Source organism: Haliotis rufescens, unplaced genomic scaffold, assembly GCF_023055435.1.
Source record: "Haliotis rufescens isolate VD_foot unplaced genomic scaffold, xgHalRufe1.0.p SCAF_13, whole genome shotgun sequence".
Classification (NCBI taxonomy): Eukaryota; Metazoa; Mollusca; class Gastropoda; order Lepetellida; family Haliotidae; genus Haliotis; species Haliotis rufescens.
In genome coordinates this window covers 16,424,735-16,449,714 of record NW_025963813.1, presented here as the reverse complement: position 1 = coordinate 16,449,714, position 24,980 = coordinate 16,424,735, and the positions used below count along the sequence as shown (strand labels likewise).

Genomic DNA, 24,980 nt, shown 5'->3' with positions numbered 1-24,980 from the left:
TCCTGACAGTGACGTCATCGGCGACAAATGCCTTAGGTCACAGGGTTAGTCGACAGACAGTGGCCAGGAGACTCAGGGCTCATGGAATCCGGGCTTTTTGGACCATACAGAGGACAGCTATTGACAGCGCAACATCGTCGTCTGCGATTGAGATGGGCCCGGACTGTACGACGTTGGCAACGACGTGACTGGCATAGGGTTGTCTTCACTGACGAAAGTCGATTCTGTATGTTTAGGGCTGATGGAAGACAACGTGTTTACCGCCGAAGGGGTGAACGAACGGCGGCGTGTTGCGTGCAGGAGGTCGTACCATATGGTGGAGGGAGTGTCATGGTGTGGGGAGGGATCTGTGGGCAGGAGAGGACACCGCTGGTCATCGTTGACGGAAACGTGACAGCTCAGCGTTACATGGATAACATTCTTCGTCCAGTTGTCCTACCATTTCTCCAACAGCAGCCACGTGGTGTCATTTATCAGCATGACAACGCTAGAGCCCATACAGCCAGAATTGTCACTAACTTCCTCGCAGCCAACAACGTCAACGTCCTGCCGTGGCCTGCATGCTCACCCGACATGTCCCCCATAGAACACCTCTGGGACTTGATGGATCGTCGTGTTCGACAACGACCACACTCTCCAGCCAACCGGCAAGAACTGATCTTGGCCCTCCAAGAAGAATGGCGTCAAATCCCACGTGACCTCATCAGACGACTGACTTTTTCTGTGCGTCGAAGAGTTTTTGCGTGTATTGAGGCATTTGGTGGTCACACACGCTACTAATGACTTGTTATTGAACGTGAGCGATAGTTTATGTACTCTGCCTATTGTCCATGATTCTGAAAGCTCGAGTTTTGTACCACACCCAACTTTGGGGGGCTCTGACGTCATTCTCGGTCGCGGTATGGTTGTCATTTTCAGTGTTGATTATGGTGATATATTGATCTTCTCAATACACTTTACTTCATGCATGTATGTTTTGTTGTTCTTGAGCAAGTGTGATTTCAAACTCTGGTAAAGTTTACTTGGTCACTCACTTCTCTGTCATTTGTGTCGCTTTGCCCTTTCCTTTCTATTTCGTGGTATATTCTTCCTTTCATTTTTATTTTTTACGTTGCTTTTATCAGCTCATTCCTCTTCGGTTGAACACGCTTCAAATCCGTCTTACTTTTTCTTGGATACCATTCCATCACTGACTTCTCTTTCCTTTGACTGCCGTGCAATCTTCTTCTTTTGATCATGTATTCGTCAGCTCGTTCTCTTCCACTATAAAACATTTCTCTTCTCCTAGCAACTTTTTTTGGCTTACCCCTTCCCTTTTCTAATGCGCAACCTCCGTCACCACCATCTCCGCCACCTCCATCACCTCCGTCACCACCCTCTCCGCCACCTCCGTCACCACCCTCTCCCTATATATCGTCACCGTCCCTCTTCGTTAGCTCCCTCTCCGTCACCTTCCCTCTTAGTCACCTCCGTCTCCGTCACCTTCCGTCCCGGCCACCTCCGTATCCGTCTACTTCCCTTTCCGTCACCTCCCTCACCCTCCGTCACCTCCGCCTCCCTCTCCGTCACCTCCCTCTCCCTCCGCCTCCGCCTCCGTCACATCCCTCTCCGTCACCTCCCTCTCAGTCACCTCCCTCTCAGTCACCTTCCCTTTCAGTCACCTCCCTCACCCTCCGTCACCTCCGCCTCCCTCTCCGTCACCTCCCTCTCCCTCCGCCTCCGTCACATCCCTCTCCGTCACCTCCCTCTCCGTCACCTCCCTCTCAGTCACCTCCGTCTCCATCACCTTCCCTTTCAGTCACCTCCCTCACCCTCCGTCACCTCCGCCTCCCTCTCCGTCACCTCCCTCTCCCTCCGCCTCCGTCACATCCCTCTCCGTCACCTCCCTTTCCGTCACCTCCCTCTCAGTCACCTTCCCTTTCAGTCACCTCCCTCACCCTCCGTCACCTCCGCCTCCCTCTCCGTCACCTCCCTCTCCCTCCGCCTCCGTCACATCCCTCTCCGTCACCTCCCTTTCCGTCACCTCCGTCTCCATCACCTTCCCTTTCAGTCATCTCCGTCTCCATCTACTTCCGTCACCTTCCCTCTCCGTCACCTCCCTCTCCCTCCGTCACCTTCCCTCTCCGTCATTCCTTTCGTGTTCTTCTAGACTTCTGTTCTCATCTTCTTCTCTTGCCTCATTTGGCGGCACATGTGTAAGGCACCGCAATTCGCTGTGCAGAGTTGCGACCCTTGGGCACGCCAGAAACCTATGATCGTGGGTTTCAATCCCCGTTTCTGGGATAGTCAACACCAGGCCCGTGCTCGTGGGTTTCATCAAAGTAGCAAACGTTCAAGACCTGCATCACTTCGGGCTTTCCTCCCACATTAAGCTGACACACTGTGATATAACTTGAATACTGTTAAAAGCAGCGTCAAACACAACTCACTTACTAAATCAATAAACCCTTCTTCGCTGTATTATGAGTGTTATCTTCCCGAGGCAAGCGTGTCCTCTAGTCTGTAACAAACGCTATAAACTAGGCGTTGATGTGGCGAAGAGATGGCTGGATGAATATATGAAGAAACAAGACACAAAAAGAGTAGGACTCACTAATATCCCCGACTTCGACTCCAACTTATTTCTAATTTCAAATCATGAAAAAAGCAATATTTCTCAGAATATCCGCTTATCGAAAACAAACTTCGCACTGCACTACTCCTTTTGGTATAGAAAATGTACCCCCAACTGGAAAAGAATCCACAAAGTACTTTTCAAGTTATATGTTGCACAAAGGTTTCTGTTAAAAAACGACCAAAATGAAAGACATCATATTTTTCAAATTCAAATTTATCAAATTTTCCCTCTTCTATTAGTATGGTAACTGGTCACTAATTTTGAAAGAATCCATGCGGTAGTTTTCAAGTTATCGGTCGCACAGATGTTTCAGTAAAAAAATTATAAGTAAACAAAATGAAAATCCAGATATTGAAATCAAACTTCGCTCTACATCTCTCCTATAGGTATAAAAAGTGTTCACCAAATTTGAAGTGAGTGAGTGAGTTTGGTTTTACGCCGCTTTTAGCAATATTCCAGCATTATCACGGCGGGGGACACCAGAAATTGGCTTCACACATTGTACCAATGTCGGGAATCGAACCCGGGTCTTCGGCGTGACGAGCGAACGCTTTAACCACTAGGCTACCCGACCGCCCCACACCAAGTTTGAACAGAATCTATGCAGTGGTTGTTTCAAATGTCCTCGGGAGAACGGACGGATGGACCTTTAAGGTCGGGGTATAACAAAACATCACTGACTTGACTGAACAATCGTTTTTGAAACTGGACTATTTTACCAGCTTTTGATCGCCTTGACCGCTAGTGATTATCTTTTTCAGCCGATTGCTACACCCTTCAAGGAGGTACGGCCGTCTACACAGGTAAGACATCGGTCACTTTGGCTGGAAACACGTGTCAAGCATGGGGCATGACGTCCCCAAACAACCATGCCTACCAACCCATCCACTTCGACATCACCAACGGTGACCCTGGCTCTGGGTACGCTGGCGCCAGCAACTACTGCCGCGACCCTTCAGGGGGGAGCGTTCTCCCGGCCGGGTTTGTGTGGTGCTACAACTCGGCTGGATCCGGATGGGAGAAATGTGGCGTTAATCAGTGTTGATCTGCCTCCGTGTAATTTAGCCGTTCTTTGCCTTGTAAATATGACCATATATGAATGTATTAAAGATATTTTGTTTAAATTTTGTGTTGGGAATAATCATATAATATCCTTCATCAATTCATTGTCAGTGTCCACACTGTCACGTGGTATTAACGGTCCCGTCTCATTACCAGACATAAAGATTTGTGGATGGAAGTTGGTTGTTTGGTTGGTTTGTTGTTTTACGCCGCACTCAGCAAAAGTCCAGCTATATGACGGCGGTCTGTAAATAATCGAGTCTGGACCAGACAATCCAATGATTAACATTATGAACATCGATCCATGCAATTGGGATCAACCATCAACCAAGTCAGCGAGCCTGACCACCCGATTCCGTTAGTCGCCTTTTACAACAAGCACAGTCGCCTTTTATGGCAAGTATGGGTTGCTGAACCCCTATTCTACCCCGGATCTTCACGGGTCGTAGAGGGAAGTGATGGGTCATATCTAAGAAACAATCTCATTAAAATCAGATCTTAGTTCTCGCTACCGCTAAAAAAAGATCTGAGGACATCCCATTACGGGTCACGTCAGAACGACCTTTCGCGAAGATTGACCGATCAATGGAATGACTGACAAGAAATCGACATTAGCCAATCAGAAGGCAGCTTTCTCGAGCTTTACGGCACTAGTTTCAAACTGGCGACTACGCTTCGAAACATATTTTGACGTATTCTCGATTACAAAAGTTAAAACTAACCAAAACAACATTCTGGAATGGCTTATAGGTGGCCTAGATTGTATGGATATAATCATAAAACCTGTAACTGTGGTTCGGAATACCCCGTGTTAAATATTTCGAGGTTGCATTATTAGAAAACACATTCTGACTGTCACTTTCAGGATCTGGTAAGCGACGGTCTGATTGGTTGGACGAAAGGTCGTTCTGACGTGACCCGTAATGGGATGTCCTCAGATCTTTGTTTAGCGGGAGCGAGAAATAAGGTCTGATTTTAATGAGATTGATCAAAGAAAAATAGGTATAATCCTTGGCAAGCATCACTTTGGGATTTTTCTACCACATTACGCTGACACGCCGTGATGTATTGTTCAAAGCTGCTTAAACCTCACTTGCTCACTCACTCAGTCATTCTACAGCTACCTGTCTGCAGCTACCTGGATTCTTGAAACACGTCACTTGACCTTTTCTTATGATTCTTTGCGAAGAGCATGGCAACTGCAGTGGTCTAGTGGATAGAGCCTTTGCCCGGAGAGCGGAAGGTCCGGGTTGGGTCTCCAGCCGCGTCATACCAAAAGACGTTAAAAGATGGAACTTGTTTTGCCCTGCCTGGCGCTCGGCATTCAGTGGAAAAAAACAAGAAATGGTCGACTCGGGGTCAGTATATTGTGTCTTAGTGGGTATGCATGTTAAACTGCGGCATGGTATCTCAGTGGGATAGAAATACGCGGCCGCGGATTGAACGCCCAACCTTCCGCTCCCCGGGCGGACGCTGTACCACTAATCGGAGATAATATTGATATAAATATTGGATGAAAAATGGAATATTCCTTGGATGACACACTTTACTTGGATGCAGAACTGGATTGATGTCATTGTGACACTCGGATGGGAGGCCATATTGAATACGTCAAAGTGACTCCTGTTTGATCATACTGAACATTGTTCTGATGGTAATAACAAATTTAGTATCTACGCCACTACGGTACTGTGAAAACGTGTGAATAATCACTTTGATGTCAGACTCCCCATACCTAACAAAATGACGACGTACTTCGCCCGTCTCTCCCCAAACTGTTGTTATTTGTTTGTTGGTTGTTTAACGCATAACTCAGCAATATTGCAGGCATATGATGGCGGTCTGTAAATAAAGGAGTCTAGACCAGACAGTCCTGTGTTTGACATCATGGGCATCGATCCACGCAATTGTGTGCGATGACATCAAATTAGTCAGCGAGCCTGACAACCCGATCCCGATAGTCGCCTCTTAAGACAAGCATGGGTTGCTGAAGACCTGTTCTACCCCGGATCTTCACGGGCCTATTTCTTAAGTAGATGGATAAACTTATTAAATTTTAGAACCGGCAATCATTCCTATTGAGGTTGGACGCTGAAGCTCACCCGAACTGTTATCAAAGCAAGGTAAAGCTTTAGTCATCAAACTGTTACCGAAGATTAATGTTTGAGAAATACATTCAGAGCGAAAGAAAAAATTAAAGATCTTGAAAAAATTACTGATTTAACTCAGAGGATGGCATCGAAAGACACTCAAATTGATGAGATGTACCAATAAGTCTGGCACATAAGAAGCATGGTGAAAATACAGACACTATAGTGCAGAACTTATTCGGAGATCTCGGTGTTAAAAACGAACTTCGAGACATCGACCGTTCTTTGTGACCCTGACGAATTCCTGGACAAGTCCAGCCTCATCTTGGCCAAGTGTTTCTCTTATCGGACAAAACGCGAGGTGTTGTAAAACTTAACTAAACTGAAGGGTAGCCAACCAAAGGTTATCATTAACGAAGGGCACGGGTGGCTCAGTAGTCTTAGGGGCCGCGATTCGCTGTGCAAATTTGCCTCCCATGGGCACACCAGAAACCTATGATTGTGGGTTCGAATCCCGGTTCGCCCCGATTATGTTTCTAGGTTTGTCAGCACCATACCCATGCTCGTGGGTTTCATCGAAGTGGTAAACGTCGGAGAACCGCACCACTTCGGGCTTTCCCCCCACTTTAAGCCGAGACGCCGTGATATAACTGGAATAATGTTAAACCCAACCCACTCACTTATCATTAACGAGCGAGTGAGATTAGCTGACAAATGCTTATCGGGAACATGGGTCCCTGACGGAGTGGTGTTTGCGAATAAACTGGACGATAAACTAAACGCCGAACTCAATATTCCAGCTATATGACGGGGGCCTGAAAATAATCGAATCTGGACAAGACAATCCAGTGATAGACATCACGAGCATCGATCTAGGCAATCGGGATACGATGACATGCATCAACCAAGTCAGCGAGTCTGACCACCCGAACCCGTTAGTCGCCTCTAACGACAAGCGTCGTCGCCTGTTACATCAAGCATGGGTTGCTGAGGACCTATTCTAACCCGGATCTTCACGGGTCTCTGACATACCTTGGACATGGCATGGTGTCACGGTGTGAAAATACTCATCCCAACAGTCCCCGTTGGGTGCCTACAATATTATTGTTAACACATTCGGCTAATAATGTGTGACAATGCGTGACATTGAGTGACATTTAGCAAATGGCGGGATGACCTCATGCAACAAATTAAGAGGTTACATTTGAACATATAATTGTTTACATAGAGGCATTATTGTGACCTTGTAATCTGTATAAGCAATGTTTATATATTACAATGTATTTTGCGAGCTTACCACTGAACATGAAAGTATACCGTCAACGTTGTGAGAGGAGGGGACCCACCCACATGATACACCGTGACTTATGGGTCATGGACGTTGGTACAAGCAGGCTACTTTCGGTATGACGCGTGATTGCCCTTCATTTGCCTGTCTTACCTGATATACCTGAACATGATTTACTTCGTAAACAACGTGCGCCATCAACCATATTACACAACAATGGCCATGCATATTCAAACACAGCGCATAGCATGAATCCCAGTACTCGTTCATATAAACAGATTAAATCTCTCAACTTACCTGGAAATGGCTTGCATCAACACTTATCTCATCCTTAATATGGTGACTGCATATTCCTTGATATTCGACGGATATCCCAACCTGTTATAAGTTAAAGTTTGATTCCACCAGGTGTTGCTTGTTTATTTCATGTGCACGTGCCGAGTCCGTGCAATTCAGAGAGGTTGCGATGCACAGAAGTCAGGACCTAGACTTACTCAAGGCGTGAGCTCAGATTATTGATGACTGTCAACATAATCTTATTATTATTGGTATTTTCTCTATTTATTTACTATTTTGTTCACACAATCTATCATGAAAACCTATCTTATATTATTTCCCCTATCAATTAGTTTCTCAGTTAGATTCTTATTACCCTACACCAAATAATGGAGATTTATTTTCCTCTTTCTATTGTTCAGTTTACCAAAAGGTATCACTAACATTTCCCCAGTAATCCTTGTGTTTTACTGTCCCTACTGAGCAAATATTACCTTGTGTATTTATGAATATGTCGTCACACTTGCATTGCCAATCGCGGATTGTCTGTACTTGGCTTGCGATGAACTTCGACGATGGGACTGATATCGTACATTACAGCCAGTGTTTGGCATATTCGCAATATACCCAAAGAACACACATACATTCCATAATCGTTCACACCTTTGTAATGCATGTATGTCATATAGATCACAGTTTCTTCACCACGTTATCCTACAAATGATTATGTTACACTGCTGTGGTGACATCCGCCCAAATCAAGACCCTTTGACACTACCAGATCATGATACAGTCGGAATCGTACAATCGACTCTGCTGTCATTAGAGATTTCTTGTGAATATGGAAATGGTTTTGTCCTTTTTATTTATATGTATCTTATGTACAGTTGTATATCTTCATGTGGGATTCGAGGTCAATTGTAAAAATGTTCTCTCAAATAGAATACAAAAAGTGGTTTTTAACGGCGAAGAATCACAATTAAAATCTATCTTAGCAGATATTTCACAGGGATCGGTTATTATTGATATTTATCTTTATAAATGACCTGGGTGATCTCATAGATAGTAATACAAGTCTCTTTGCAGGTGATACGTCACTTTATATAATTGTCGATGATCCTAACACAACAGCAAGCAAGTTAAATACTGACCTAGAAAGAATCTCCGTATGGGTGCAAAAATGGCAAGTAACGTTTAATTCAGAACTGAAACCATAATCTTTTCAAGAACAATTAACCAAAGCCAAAAAACAGTTCTTGAAATGAAAGGTACTCCAATAACAGATGTCTCATCGCACACACATCTAGGTTCACATTTACGGCAGGATGGCTACTTTTCAGAGCAGAGGAACCAGTAACCTCCCCATTCGAAACCGTCTGTTTTAGATGTGGCATCAAAATGTAAATATGAAATGTAGATTATGCCATCCATTTAATGAGACTGTCAAACACATTGTCAATGGATGTCCAGCTTTGGCACAAACACAGTATCTTAAGCGACATGATGGAGTGGCTCGATCTTTTCTATTACCGTCTTCGCCATGCTTGTGATCAGAGGCCCATCCATGGTACGACCCGGAATATGTCGAGGGCGTCATGGAATATGATAAATATAAAACTCTATGGAATTGGCCCGTAACAGGCCAACAAACTTGATCTTGTCCTTTTTTATAAATCAATGAAATCATTGATATCATTGCTTTTTTTTGTCCCTTTTGACACTTATGTGATTGACAACATTGAGGAAAAACATGGCAAATAAGCGGACCTCGCTCTCGAAATCTCATGTTTGCATCCCAAGCACCAAGTTGTTCGATTCCACCATTGTCTTCGGTGCCTTAGTTTTGGTACCTCCCAATCTGTTGAATCACATTGGGAGAGTACCCGGATTTGCTACCAGGAATACAGCCCTTTTGACAATCTGTGTAATACAGAAGGCTGCAGTGTTGGGAAGTCTTCACATTCTCCAAAACGTTCTGGGTGGGTTTGACAAGGCAGCGCTTCCTGGGAGAAGTCCCATTTGCTGTCTGGACTGCGTGTAGAGGGGGCAAGGGCCCTAGGCTGATGATGAACCTAACCAGCCTGACTGTGCCAGGATCAACCAACCCTCTTTGCTGCATTTATTTATTTAAATCTGAATATAATAATAATGATAATTTTCGCGAACACCTGGCATCATCACATGCTTATTATGTGTGTGGGTATGGTTTTACGCCGCTTTTAGCAATATTCCAGCAATATCACGGCGGGGGGACACTAGAAATGGGCTTCACACATTTCTACCCATGTCGGGAATTGAACCCGGGTCTTCGGCATGACAAGCGAACGCTTTAGCCACTACCTGATCGCCCCGCTTTTTATGTATTCGGATTCGTATAATAGGTAGCGATTTTTTTTTTATGATTATGGAAATGGTTTGGTTTCTTGTATTTATTGGCACTATATAATATTTCTATATTCTAGACACATGCTGATGATATAGTTGGAATCGTACAATGGCTGAAATTTATGGCAAGGGTTTTGTCGCTTTTAATTTTAAATCCTTGACGGATCTCCCTTTCGTATCAAGTGGAAAGGGTCTCGGGTCTATTTATTTGTTTGATTTATTAATCCTCTATGTAGAATTTCAATGGTAACATATCTGGCCGCCATTGGACCGCTTTCGTGTACGAGTAATGTGTTGCTTACATAAAAACTGAATTAAGCAAGGAACGATTTCAAAGATCGACCACAACCTCTGGCTTTTAGATCATTATGTCAGATACGCTGCCAAAATGAACCAGACGCAATACCGAAAACAACCAGATACGTTGCAATAACCTGAAAGAATTAATTGACATGACTAAAAGATAAGAATCATTAAATATAAAATATAAGTGAAAATTATTGAATTACGCTATGAAAAATCAAATAATGCATGTTTTAAACAGATCAATCATTAACCAACTGCATCACATACGTTAATACCTAACTGTAACCTCAAGGAATCTCATAGCGTAACTGAGAGACAGAAACGACTTATAAAGATAAGGTCACTGGTGGGGCAGGATGCGCTCATCTCTCCAAGAACAGATTCTTGTAATTCAGTCGGAATCGTACAACGGGCTCTGCTTTAAGCAGAGATTTCTTATGATTATTGAAATGGCTTTGTCGCTTTTATTTATTTGGATGAATATTAGCACTTAATTAGTCTGTTTATTGATATCAGGTTCAGCTCATTACTGTCAGCCATAATCTATGTATGTATGTGTTAAAAACGAAACCAGTTTGTGAAAGCTTCAAGTATTTATTGCTGACTATCATTCAACAGAAAATCAACAACGCGGAACATCACATTTCTGCCATCTTGGACTGCCACTAGCAGTGTAACACCACAGATAACCAGAGGGTCTCTTGCCAGGTCCCCAAGGATCTCGGCAGTAGTTGGAAGCGGCTGCATGTCCAGGACCGGCATCTCCGTTGGTGATGGCGAAGAAGCTATCGATGTATCCATGGGAGTTTGGAGACTGCGATGACCAGTCCTGACAGGTGTGTCCACTTGAGGTGACAGATGTCGTACCGCTGTAGACGGCAGTGCCGCTGACAATGGTGTAACAATCAGCTGAAAGTAAAAAGCGTGCATTTAGATGCATGCTTTAATACTAACAACGTACACAACATCCATTATATGGAACATAAATTAGTTCCAGTAAGGAACAACAGCATGGTATTATGATATTGTAAAAGGCTATTAAAACTACTGTACTAACACACTACTTTCCGGAACCACTGTATAAATCAGAGATATATAGTGAAATCCTAGGTTTGACTGACATGGACATGAACACATATATTTATAGGACCAGCTTATATTCATTGCATGACTAGAAGTGGCGATTTGAATCAATAACTAAATAACTTATTATTTACAAAATGTAACATACATTACATTAGATATATAAAACAGCTTTCCCCTTAATGAAATGTCAAAAGGCGTTTTAATGATCACTTTAAGAAATCGTGGAACTCTTCCCTTTGGAACAGTCACTACACACCTGCTGTTGTCGTAGCAGATGTTGTTGTTGCAGAAGTTGTTGTAGTACCAGTAGTTGTAGTGCCAGTTGTTGTAGTGCCACTCGTTGTTGCAGAAGCAGTGGTTGTTGCTGCAGCCGTTGTTGTTGCAGGAGCAGTGGTTGTTGCTGCAGCCGTTGTTGTTATTGCAGCCGTTGTTGTTGCAGGAGCAGTGGTTGTTGCTGCAGCCGTTGTTGTTGCTGCAGCAGTAGTTGTGGCAGCAGCAGTGGTTGTGGCAGCACATTTAGGAACGTCACATCTCTCCCATCTTGGATTGCCACTAGCAATGTAGCACCACAGATAACCAGATGGTCTCTTGCCAGCTCCCCAAGGGTCTCGGCAGTAGTTGGAAGCGGCTGCATGGCCAGGACCGGCATCTCCGTTGGTGATGGAGAAGAAGCTATCGATGTATCCATGGGAGTTTGGAGACTGTGATGACCAGTCCTGACAGGTGTGTCCACTTGAGGTTATAGATGTTGTACCGCTGTAGACGGCAGTGCGGCTCACAATAGTGTAACAATCAGTAGCTGAAAGTGACAGTCAAAACTTTAAAAATGCATCTGACCACAAGAAGGAAGTCATGTTTTCTTTGATATGTCCACCTCCTTTTTCAAAACGTTTTACAAGGTATATGTCTAAGTACATAACATTCAAACTTCAAATAAATGTTCAAATTGTGATTTTATCAATGGTTGCCTTCGTTGTCTGTTGGATAAAGCATCTGAGTGGGGTATCCATGTTCAACTGCATGATCCTTTGCACAAAATAACCTGCATTATATAACTACTAGCTGATGAAGACAACAAATATGTGTTACAGATTGCAGTACACATAAGAACACCTTATGAACAGGTTTATATGTTAAAGTGTCAAAGGAACAGGTCAAAATGTCACTAAAGAAAAACTTGAAACAGCAAGTGAACACAGTTTTATAAACTAAATGCAGTCGCGACTGCAACTTCGAATTAACAACCTGTTACATTGAAGAATATCAGGTTTAGGATGAACCAAATTCTAACCGTAGAGGATTGTTTAAATGACTGCAAACTATTGACCACATCAAGTCTATTTTCAAAGCACCTTGCATCAAGCCATATCAGTCGTTTATTCATGATTCATAAATGATTCAGGTCTGGATTCGGCGAACCAGTAGAAATAATGCTAGCATTCCCCACTGAAATCTGATTAAGAGTTTAAGCTTATTTAGTCATGTCACAGATTATTGATGTCGTGTGAAACAATCATCCACTAAGTCCATGTTAATATCACGTTGCCATAGTGGACAAGTAGCAAGCCTTAAGACGAGTAAGACTGCCTTTAGCATTTGGTATCTATATTTCTAAAAGATAATTTGAGATTGTGTGTGGGATGTCTTAAACGTCAATTGACCCAGCGTCTTATACTGGATGGAAGCATGACATTTTGAAAGCGAGGTCTGCATATTTGCCATGTTTTATCCTGAATCAATCACATTAGTGTCAAAAGGGACAGAAAATTCAATAATAGAAATGATTTCATTGGGTTTATCAAAAAAGACAAGATCAGGTTTGTTGGCCTGGATACGTCTGACGCTGTATACATAACTGATCTAATTTAACCATTTAACACATCATCGATATTTATCTTTGGACACTGGTATGTATAGTTTTGCATTCGTACATCCTAGCGGAGTTCTCTAAATTAAAAAAGAAAGAGACTGATTGAAAAATATATTCCAGAGTTTTATGGATTAATACCATGATACCATTGGTTAAATGAAGTTAACTATAGGGGCACATTGCTATCCTTGGCTTACCAGATGCACCGGCTGTTGTTGCGGCAGCAGTTGTTGTTGGGGCAGCAGTGGTTGTTGCTGCAGCCGTTGTTGATGCGGCAGCCGTTGTTGTTGCTGCAGCCGTTGTTGTTGCAGCAGCAGTTGTTGTTACTGCAGCCGTTGTTGTTACTGCAGCCGTTGTTGTTACTGCAGCCGTTGTTGTTACTGCAGCCGTTGTTGTTGCAGCAGCAGTGGTTGTTGCTGCAGCCGTTGTTGTTGCAGCAGCAGTGGTTGTGGCAGTACATTTAGGAACGTCACATCTCTCCCATCTTGGATTGCCACTAGCAATGTAGCACCACAGATAACCAGAAGGTCTCTTGCCTGCTCCCCAAGGATCTCGGCAGTAGTTGGAAGCGGCTGCATGTCCAGGACCGGCATCTCCGTTGGTGATGGCGAAGAAGCTATCGATGTATCCATGGGAGTTTGGAGACTGCGATGACCAGTCCTGACAGGTATGTCCATTTCTGGTGACAGATGTTGTACCGCTGTAGACGGCAGTGCCGCTCACAATGGTGTAACAATCAGTAGCAGCTGAAATTAAATGTTACTATATATATGTCGGTAGTAGATTTCACACATATATTCCAACTACAGTAACCAAAGGATATGAAACAACCGGATAATATTAGTCCTACCAATAGCACAAATGTCAGAAACGGAGAACAGTATTTTCTGCAAACACTGACAAAATGATTTGATCGTTGGTTAACTGCCCGCCAACAAAACCCAAACACCACCCGTATATCCACAGCCCTGGAAAATCCTTTCATTTCAAGTGTGTGCATTGTTGATGTGATCTTAGAGTGCTGTGTATGTTGGCAGCGTACCGAATAATGCTGTTTTAAGGTGATAACAGGTGAGAAAGTATTGATCGTATATTAAGTGTTCAAATTATGATACAATCACAGGATGCCTTCGTGGTCAAGAGGATAAAGCGTCTGAGTGGGGGTACCCATGTTCAGCTGCATCGTTCGTTCAACAACTCACACGTTGCAGCATTGTACGATTCCGACTATATCATGCGCATTCAGAATCAGTATTCAGGTGTTTGCGAAAAGATTGTGCATTTTGATTGAGATATGTCAATAGAACTAAGACAAACAATCTAGTCACGTGATGAAGCCATCACCCGGTCCAGCGCCGTGAACATCACCATCCTCCTTTGTCTAAGCTTTCGCGTCTATCACAGCGTCCGTCTGTTGTTTGTTAATGATAGTCATGTCGAAAATTTTTGTGTTTGGTACAGCATATACTTCGATGGCTAGGGTTAGCTGTTCAGGATGCGAATACGGATAAAGAGATTGAGCAGAGTTAACATGTAGACACATAACCCAAATAGGATAATGGAAAGCACCATTCGTGGAATATATGATCATTGAACATTGGAGTTATCTTTGGGCCTTTGGACATAAAATATATCTCTCAAGGTAGAGACATTTCATGAAGACAACTTACCCTGACAGGAGGCAAACAGGACAGCTAACGCTGTGAGGAGCAGGAGACGAGTCATGTTAGATGTTCTGTACCACTGCAGATTTCCTGGCGGTAGCAACCCCGACGGGGCTATTTATGGTCAACGTCAGGTGGCTGGCAAACATCGACGACGTAGATGTGTTTTGTTCCTTCTACTTCGCCACCATCTGTGTCAACATCATCTCCATGGATTGCAACATGTCGTCTTTACTTGTAGAGTTTCAAAGTGGGCATTGTTACTTATACAATGAACACATTGTGAACAATGAAAGTACACGTATGGCTTTCAAGTATAGAGCAATATAGAGCAATATATAGGTAGGATGAAATGTTTATGACCCAACCTAACCTCATCTTTCTGTCTCGTTTATTAACAATCTCCAGAGAGCTCTCCAATGTACATATTTAAAGAAATAATGTCTATTCTTGTAATTCTGACCACAGCTCATAACGTCATATCGATATGATCCCTTAAGCTTTTAGGGGTCAAATGGATCACTGATGCTTTTCGTGAGAACCGACTAAATCAGATAGGGTGACTCGGGTGATTGTATGTTATCGTTAACAGACGCTGTGGGGCGTTGCTGATATTATTAACCAGTGATTTGTCTTGTCCAGAGTCGACTTATTACAGGCCTCTGTCTAGTAGTGGAATATTGCTGACGGCACAGATAAATAATAATAATAATCATCATCATCATCATCATCATCATCATCATCATCATCATATTTTCGTATTCTTTTTTGGGAAAAACGAAATTATTATTATTATTATATTATTATTATTATTATTATTTATCTCTGCCGTCAGCAATATTCCATCACTAGACAGAGGCCTGTAATAGTCGACTCTGGAGGAGTGAGTGAGTGAGTGAGTTTGGTTTAACGCCGCTTTTAGCAATAATCCAGCATTATCACGGCGGGGGACACCAGAAATGGGCTCCACACATTGTACCCATGTCGGGAATCGAACCGGGTTTTCGGCGTGACAAGCGAACGCTTTAACCACTAGGCTACCCGACCGCCCCCGACTCTGGAGGAGACAAATCTAGATTATGTAATGAATTTGATAAGACTGTCCAACACATTGTCAGTGAATGCCCAGCTTTGGCACAAACACAGTATCTTAAACGACATGATGGTGTAGCTCGATCATTTTATTACCGTCTTCGCCATGCTTGTGGTTTTGACACAGAGGTCCACCCGTGGTACGACCCGGAATATGTAGAGGGCGTCATGGAAAAGGATAAATACAAAATTCTTTGGAATAGGCCCATTTATAGCCATAGACGTATCCAGGCCAACAAACCTGATCTTGTCCTTCTATCAGGAATACAGCCCTTCTGACAATCTGGGTAATGCAGAAGGCTGCAGTGTTGGGGAGACTTCACATTCTCCAAAATGTTTTGGGTGGGTTTGACAAGGCAGCGCTTCCTGGGAGAAGTCCCATTCGCTGTCTGGACTGCGAGTAGAGGGGGCAAGGGCCCTGAGCTGTTGATGAGCCTAACCGGCCTGACTGTGCCAGGATCACCCAAACCCTCTTTGCTGCATTTTTTTATTTTAATCTGTAAATAATAATAATTTCGTATTCTTTTGGTATTGTTGTTTGGACGAAACAGGAAATGCACGGTACTGACACCCAAACACGAAGAATCATGATAGACAATAGATCCCACCACCCTCGCTCTTCCCTCAATCGCTAATATTTACCAATTATGATGGGAGGGCGTGGTTTGATTAATGTGGAGGCTCTTCATGACAGAATGTTTTTGCACTATCAAGGAGAGGCTATCTGAACGACCGATGCATCGAGTTTGTGTGCAGTGTGTTGAGAAGTCCTTCGCTTGGATGAAGTCGTCTGGCCTGAAAATTGAAACAAAATGTTTTCTGTTTGCTGCCCAGGACCAGTCACTTCCCACTCGAAACAGTCAATGTGTGATTTTGCATCAACATGTAAATATGAAATGTAGATAATGTAATGAATTTAATGAGACTGTCCAACACATTTTCAGCGGATGCCCAACTTTGGCACAAACACAGTAGTTTAAGCGACATGATGGTGTAGCTCGATCATTTTATTACTGTTTTTGCCATGCTTGTGGTTTTGACACAGAGGTCCATCCATTGTACGACCCGGAATATGAAGAGGGCGTCATGGAAAATGATAACTACAAAATTCTTTGGAATAGGCCCGTATACAGCCTCAGACGTATCCAGGCCAACAAACCTGATCTTGTCCCTTTTGATGAATCCAATAAAATCATTTATATTATTGAATATCCTGTCCCTTTTGACACTAATGTGATTGACAAGATTGAGGAAAAACATGGCAAATATGCAGACCTCGTTTTCGAAATGTCGATGTGTTGGTAACAATGACTGCCATAGATTCTATACAACAAAGGATATTGTCTTACAAGGAGTTGGACATGCTGAAATACAACTACCACTATCTATAATGTTGCTTAAAACTCATTTAGTCAAAGGAAAGCACGTCATAACTGCCAAAGTGTTGGTAACAATGACTGTTTGGGTAAATATCACAAAAGACGACATGTTGCCTTCCATGGAGATGCTGTTGACACAGATGGTAGTGACGTAGAAAGAACAAAACCCTTCTACGTCGTCGATGTTTGCCTGTCATCTGACGTTGACCATAAATAGCCCCGTCGGGGCTGCTACCGTCAGGAAATCTGCAGTGGTACAGAACATCTAACATGACTCGTCTCCTGCTCCTTACAGCGTTAGCTTTCCTCTCTGCCTTCTGTCAGGATAAGTTGTCTTCATGAAATGTATCTACCTTGAAAGATATATTTTATTTCCAATGGCCCAAATACACTGTATGACTTCAATGTTCCATGAAAAGAATATCACGAATGGTGCTTACCATTATCCTATTTGGGTTATGTATCTACATGTGAACTTTATCCTAATTCGCATCCCTACCCAGCGAAATATTTGCTTACACAAACATTTTCTATATGACTATCATTAACAACAACAGACGAACCCTGTGATAAACGCGATAGCTTAGATAAAGGAGGATGGTGAATTACGTTTGCAGCTACAGAACGGGTGATGGCTTCATCAAGTGACAAGATTGATTTTCCTGGTCCTACTGTCCCATCGAAGTGTATTTAAACTGGTATCAACATGTAGAAACTCCTAAGAAATATGTGTACAACTTCCATTATCTTCTTAGGATAACATACCATCCATTATACAGGTGAAATTGGTTTTGAGGTCACATTCAAACATTCAAGATTATTGCATAAACCACTGAAGCTTTCCTTGCTTTGAACAGTATTTCAGTTATATCTGGTCATGTAAAGTTGATGTGTGAGGAAAGCAGTAAGTGAGTGAGTGAGTTGGATTTAACACTGCTTTTAACAGTATTCCAGTTAAATCGTGGGATTAATGTGGGAGGAAAGCCTGAAGGGATGCAGGTCTTAGATGTTTTCACTACTTTGGTGAAACACACAACCACAGGTATGGTGCTGACAAACCTAGGAACATAATCGGGGCGAACCGGGATTCAAACCCACAATCATAGGTTTCTGGCGTGCCCATGGGGTACCCTGCACAGCGAATCGCGGTGCCTTAAACGACTGGGCTATCTGTGGCCACTGGTGCCCCCTGAAAGCAGAAAGTGATGCAGGTCTTAGATGTTTACCACTTGGGTGAAACCCACGGGCATGGTGCTGACACACCAAAAAACATGATTAGGGCAAGTCTGTGATCCAAACTAGCCATCATAGAGGTCTGGAATGCATGTATGGTGAATTGTGGAGCCTTAGACGAATGGGCCACCTGTGACCCTCGACAATGAAGATCCAACCAAACAGTTGAGGATGGAGTGATAATCTGTTTATTGTCATGATTCAGGTACAAAACTATGTTTTCCTGTTTTACAGTTTACAAAGACACATTCCATGTTTTACATAAAAAAAATGTTACATATAAACTCATGGCCCCTAGCAGGCAAACTGGGGAAAAAATTGTTATTTTGTTCAAAATTTAGACTTTAACATTGCATTTTGAGATTGCATTCATACCTCTTCTATATTGGTCTTGTTATCAGTGAACTACAGGTAACCTCAACAAAACATTACCATATCCGACGTAATAAGCACCCAGGGCGCTCTCAAAATTAGAAATAGAGGGCTCTTATTGGAATATTTTTGGTGAAAAAAAAACAGTTGAAAGATGGTAAATTTCGTGGTTTATGCTGACAGCCTGAAATGTTTATATACAACAGTGTTTTTCCAGAATTTAATTGCTCATAATTAAGTCTGCATATAACACACGAGTGCGTATTATACGAGAATAAATAAGTCTTGTGTACATTGATTAATAGGAAGGGTCGCTAATTAGGATTATTCACTATCCAATATATTAGCAAATATCTCTGTGGGCGCTTATAAGAGCAGGGCGCTGATTATGTCGAATACGGTAGTTATTAACTAAAGCTATTTACATGAACTGGGCATTATTTAATTCCAATTTAGGACTTATTAATGATATTTGCTGTAGAATTGGGGTGGAATATTGGCCTCTGAGCAGGTCGAGATCAATCCTGGAGTCCTGAGACGTTTTTCTGCCAGTGTCATCCTCCAAACCAGTGTAAGGTCAAGTCAAGCCTTCACAGTACCAGTCATACAGCATCAGGATACACCTTGTGCTGGTCTCCCATTGTGGTGATCATCCTTATCCGGCAGTCATTGTGACCACTCAATACCCAGGATTTCCACAAAGCTGACTTATCCAGCAGCCAGTATGTGTTGCACATTAATGATTCCTTGTTTGTTTGTTGTTTTATTTGTTTGTTTGTTTGTTGCACTCAGCAATATTCCAGCTATATGACAGAGGCCTCATGTAAATATCGAGTCTGGACCAGACAATCCAGTGATTAACATCATGCGCATGGATCTACACAACTGGGATACCATGACATGCATAAACCAAGTCAGAGGGGTTTAATGTTTAAATGCCGCACTCAACAATATTCCAGTTATACAACCGCAGACAGGACCACACAAACCAGTGATTGATATTGAACAGTGATCGTCTGGGTAAGATCACACACAATCAACCAACGAACCGAGGCTGACCACCTGACTCATTCAAGTAACCTCTTATGACCAACACAGGCGGCTGGGAAATCTTTCTGACCAGGAATCCACACAGTGAGTGAGTGAGTGAGTGAGTGAGTGAGTGAGTGAGAGAGTGAGAGAGTTGGGTTTAGTGCCGCTTTTAACAGTATTCCAGTTATATCACGGCGTGTCAGCTTAATGTGGGAGGAAAGCCCGAAGTGATGCAGGTCTCAGACGTTTACCACTTGGGTGAAACCCACGATCACGGATATGGTTCTGACAAACCTAGAAACATAATCGGGGCGAACCGGGATTTGAACCCATAATCATAGGTTTCTGGCGTGTCCAAGGGACGCAACTCTGCACAGCGAATCGCAGTGCCTTAGACAACTGGGCCACCCGTGGCCCCTGAATCCACATAGTGTGTAATCCTGATCCATTATTTAAAGTAGCCATTCTCCTTATAGTCTTTGTACAACTGCTGGTTCTCTCTCACTGTGAACATAAGGGACTTGTTCTGATAGAAGTCATTGCATGTTTCAATATTATCGATGACGTCCTCCAGCAGGTGGGCCCGCAAGGCGTCAAATCCTGGAGCCTCGAAGCGTAGATGGGTGAAGTGAACGTGTAGATGGTAGTATGAGGGCTGATAGTGGAAGAAGGCGCGAATTTTGGACTTGGCCACGGAATACTTCTCCTGTATAGCGTTCTGAATCAAACACAAATATCCCATTACCTCATACCGGGCTGTCTAATTGATCTAATCATTGATGCATTTTAAAGTCCATGAACAAATGGCAATCAGAAATGACAAGCTATCAATACATAACATCACTGCTGCTCTGTTTAACATCGCACTCAGCAATATTTCAGCTGTATGATGGCAGCCTGTTAATAACTGAGTCTGGACCAGACAATCCAGTGATTGACATCATGAGCATCAATCTACACCATTGGGATACGATGACATGCATCAACCAAGTCGGCAAATCTGACCACCTGATCCCAATCGTCACCTCTTACAACAAGTATGGGTTGCTGAAAATCAGTTCCAACCTAAATCTTCATGGGAAGATCCCAAGTATCACAGACAAACAAAATCGTTGCTTGTCTCCTTCTTTCTATCTTTACTTGATGAAACACACCGAATACATCGTCCCACCAAACATTCATGCTTCATGTGAATCACATTTGTTGACAGTTAATGAAGATGCCTTAAACAGTTTGTGTAAAAAAATAAAACATAAAGACTAAAATGCCCCTCCTTAGAAGAAATGTTAAGAACAGATCAATTAATGTAATAAATACTCCCTAAAATATCGTCAGTCAGGAAACAGCAAATAGGTTTAGCTGACTTACTGTTCCCTTCTCTAGTATATTTTTCAGCAAAGGGAGGTGCTGTTGACCCAGATCTCGCAGTGACTTGATCCCATGCCTGTGTACAATGGCTACGAGGTAGAGACTGTCCACGTCTTTCCCGTCCCACTTCATGTCTGGCAGCAGCACAAACCCGTTGTCTGGGTCCGGATCCTCCATCACGATCCGATCTGCTTCACTCTTCTTGTCTAGGATGTTGTATACCCACTGTAACCATGGTAACAAATAATTTGAAAAGAGGAAGAAATAGTCTACAGTGTGTGTATCATTACTCTAGACCATGTGACAACTGGCAAGAGTTCTTTTGACAATTGTTTGTAAAAAGGCAATATTTCTTTTCAGCATGTGCTTTTTGTTTTGTTTGTTGTTTGACGCCACACTCAGCAATATTCCAGCTGTATGATGGCGGTCTGTAAACTGTCTGGAAAAGACAATCCAGTGATGGATATCATGAACATCGATCCAAGCAATTAGGATACGATGACATGCATCAACCAAGTTAGCAAGCCAGACCACCTGATCCAGTTAGTCGCCTCCTTTGACAAGCATGGGTTGCTGAAGACCTATTCTAACCTGGATCCTCACGGTTCGAATATTATAAAACAAATCACAAACACTAACAGTATAAAACACATGCAGTACTGTACTGGACTGTACTTTTCACTGTGTGAAGTGTTTTGGCCTTAACGAGGTTGCCTGGAACACAGACACTATCACATGTGTTTGGCGACAGTCATAACTGTTTGATTAACTTGGACAAACTATGACAAGGCTTGACAAGGTACCCAATAGGGCTGGGAGGGGTAACTCAAGTACTCGGCTCGGGTGGGTACTGAGGAGGACCCGGGTTCCCACAGGGCCTTGCGGACCCGTGTTTAGTCACGCGATATTTTGTTAAGTGGACAATTTTCACTGAGAATTAGAATAATAGTTCCAAACACAGTTCAGAGTCAGACTAATGGGAATAGCATGAGGATAGAAATGCTCAAGTTCCAAACATAATGTCTGTGGTTCACAATCAATGATAATCCTGAATGTTATTATTCGGTATGTTGGATGTTGTCTGTTAGATGTCTGTTGTAATATGAACATTTGTTTGACCATGATGACAGAATAGAAATATGGAGAAACTCATGTTTCATTATTTTATTTTATTGACTAATGTCTACAAAATGGGGTATCTGTGGGTCATACCATTTCAATGGAGAGATAGGAAGGTAGTGAACCATCTTCCCAAGGCAAGATAGTTAACTGACTTTAAAAGTCCAGTTTCCACCCTTGCCGAACAAGGCTGGTATTATGGAGTTACAATTTGTCTGGCCTAACGAGTCTATGCATAGTCCAATTAAAGTCAAGCAACAAAATCGAAATCTGGTTCGTAAACTGTCGGTCGATTGCAGGATTTGCAAAGCATGTGCACCTCCCACTAGTTGTCAACCAATATTTTCCAAATCTTTACATGTTTTTAATCAAGGTGCTCACGTGATTTTATGTACTTCGCGATGTAAGACCCGTTTTATCACAATATAGATCTTGATTATGGATCAGATCGTCTTGACTGGGCGCCGCCATTTTGTTTGAAGCAAATGCAAGTGATACTGGAATCTGTTGGTCCATAGGGGAGGCTTGGAAGGGACTTAACTCGTAATAACCACTGGTGGTGCTACGATCGAGCCCAGGAATTCCAGCCTACTTCAGCAAGGGTGAAAACTGAACTTGTAAAATCAGTTAACTCCCTTGTCTCGGGAAGATGGTAGTAAACTGAAGTGCACTCAGTCTTTTGTTTGTTTAAGCTGTCTTCAAAATGGGGAGTCACAATGTGAGCAAGGGACACTTTCAAGGTTGCATTAGTCTCATGGTTTACTGTATGCCAGACATGAGAACTGACTGCACTTGTTGAATCAGGACAGTCTGTTGTTACATTTTTGTAAGTGGATGTGCCCCGTGGCATTTAACATCAGGCTCATTACATAATTTTCAAACATTTCTGACACATAAATCATTTTGATTTGTCTCAAAACCAATAGGTAACATGAACTGAATACTTACAAAGAATGTGAGCAGGCATTTATCTAAACCTTAAACCTTTTCCAGAGAGGGGCCCCAAGTCTATTGCAAACTGTTGATAACACCCCTCCCTCCGCGTGAGTTACCCAGTTGTATTGCTTTTTCAAAATATTCACACAAGAAATAATAATCTGGAGCACTGAGCTTTGAGACTAGTTTGCAAGATTAACAACCAGCAAGACGGCCTTCTAATTTGCCAATCCAAGTGACATTTTACCAATCTTCTTCCATACATATATCTACTGGTACACTTACTTATTCCCTCACCTGTACCTGATGTATTTATCATTGCTTATCACCTGTACCTGATGTATTTAGCATTGCTTACCACCTGTACCTGATGTATTTATCATTGCTTACCACCTGTACCTGATGTATTTATCATTGCTTACCACCTGTACCTGATGTATTTATCATTGCTTACCACCTGTACCTGATGTATTTATCATTGCTTACCACCTGTACCTGATGTATTTATCATTGCTTACCACCTGTACCTGATGTATTTATCATTGCTTACCACCTGTACCTGATGTATTTATCATTGCTTACCACCTGTACCTGATGTATTTATCATTGCTCATCACCTGCACCTGATGTATTTATCATTGCTTATCACCTGTACTTGGTGTATTTACCATTCCATACCACCTGTACCTGATGTATTTATCATTGCTTATCACCTGTGTCTGATGTATTTATCAATGTTGATCAATTTATTTATTGTTTAACACTGTACCTTCACGCTGAAGTTACTACTCTCAAGACATGGTAGTGTGATTTTCTCATACAGAGCTGGTGTCTCTCGGATGATATACTGGTCATGTTCAGAGTATTTGTCTACATGCTTCTGTGTTGCTGGGTATATCAAGGTAGTCTTGAAACCTGCACAAGAAGAAAAACAATTATAATGGGAAGTGTTGCAAATTGTGCAGTGTGTATTGTATTACAAATCAACATAATAAACATAAACTAAATATAATGCAAACCTTGGGATTTACTGGACAAAAATTCATCTATATTATATGCGTAAAAATTGAAAATGAACACAAAACAAATAGATAAGATAGAGAGTTCATTCACTAGGGCACAGAAACTGTGAATGCATGTTTAGAAATAACAATTGCTATTCCATACATGGTACCATTTAAAAAGATTTTCCTTACGTAATCACTTAGAAAATACTATACACTGTTTATTGCTGCCTGATCTTCAAGGGCTTGCACCTGTAAATGCGTTTCAGTAGGGAACTACGTGTGTACTTAGCTCATGAAAATTCGGATGAAGTGCAAAAATCTAGGGGAGGTAATTCTTACGCTGGACACACTTGTCTCCCCTTTCACACAAGTACTTTGATCAGAATGAACATAAAGAAATCATTATCAAAAATTACCAAAGAGCGTGTAATCACCTGATAAGTCTGTCGGTGGAGTTGCTTCATACGTACTGTAAATATCATTCTTAAGCGTCTCTTTTAATGTCGTTTCATTTGATAGAAGCCTTGCTAAACTTTGTTTGGGAAAATGCTCTTTCTCCATGAGCACAACGGCAAGATCTTCGTTGCCTTTAAATTTACCCTCCAAACATACAAATTTCGTGCGTTGGTCTTCCCTCAATACCCTTTCAATGGAAAACCCCTTGAATGATTTTGAGTCTGTCGGAGAATCTTCAATTTTGCGTTTTTTCGAATCAGAACTATCACACATCTCTTTCACGGGAGATGCCATTTTGGATTATGTAAAACTTGAAATAGGTGTTTGAGCTGTATTTGTTCT

The 24,980-nt window shown here is 42.4% G+C and overlaps 3 protein-coding genes across 4 annotated transcripts in view; 1 reads left to right on the top strand and 2 right to left on the bottom strand.

The window, feature by feature from the left end:
- Positions 1 to 3,741, top strand: part of LOC124124483 (apolipoprotein(a)-like) — a 43,594-nt gene extending 39,853 nt beyond the window's left edge. The window contains exon 20 of the mRNA XM_048394842.1: positions 3,379 to 3,741. Coding sequence (XP_048250799.1) covers positions 3,379 to 3,662 — 284 coding nt within the window. The 3' untranslated portion in view covers positions 3,663 to 3,741. The remainder of the gene's footprint in view (positions 1 to 3,378) is intronic.
- A 6,863-nt stretch (positions 3,742 to 10,604) lies between these two features.
- LOC124124485 (plasminogen-like) lies at positions 10,605 to 14,726 on the bottom strand. Of its 2 annotated transcripts, XM_048394767.1 has the most exons (5): positions 14,651 to 14,726; positions 13,178 to 13,726; positions 11,496 to 11,909; positions 11,367 to 11,459; positions 10,605 to 10,933 (listed from the first exon to the last, which is right to left on the bottom strand). In XM_048394767.1, the coding sequence occupies exons 1-5, from the start codon at positions 14,703 to 14,705 to the stop codon at positions 10,647 to 10,649; spliced, it is 1,398 nt and encodes a 465-aa protein (XP_048250724.1). In that variant the 5' UTR covers positions 14,706 to 14,726; the 3' UTR covers positions 10,605 to 10,646. The 2 variants fall into 2 exon arrangements, with proteins under 2 accessions (XP_048250724.1, XP_046343621.2); XM_046487665.2 differs by having other exon boundaries at positions 11,367 to 11,909.
- A 5,319-nt stretch (positions 14,727 to 20,045) lies between these two features.
- LOC124124479 (m7GpppX diphosphatase-like) lies at positions 20,046 to 24,932 on the bottom strand. Its single transcript, XM_046487657.2, has 4 exons — positions 24,617 to 24,932; positions 23,945 to 24,090; positions 21,121 to 21,345; positions 20,046 to 20,470 (listed from the first exon to the last, which is right to left on the bottom strand). Exons 1-4 carry the CDS (start codon positions 24,930 to 24,932, stop codon positions 20,201 to 20,203), a joined length of 957 nt encoding a protein of 318 aa, XP_046343613.2. The 3' UTR covers positions 20,046 to 20,200.
- Positions 24,933 to 24,980: the final 48 nt, after the last annotated feature.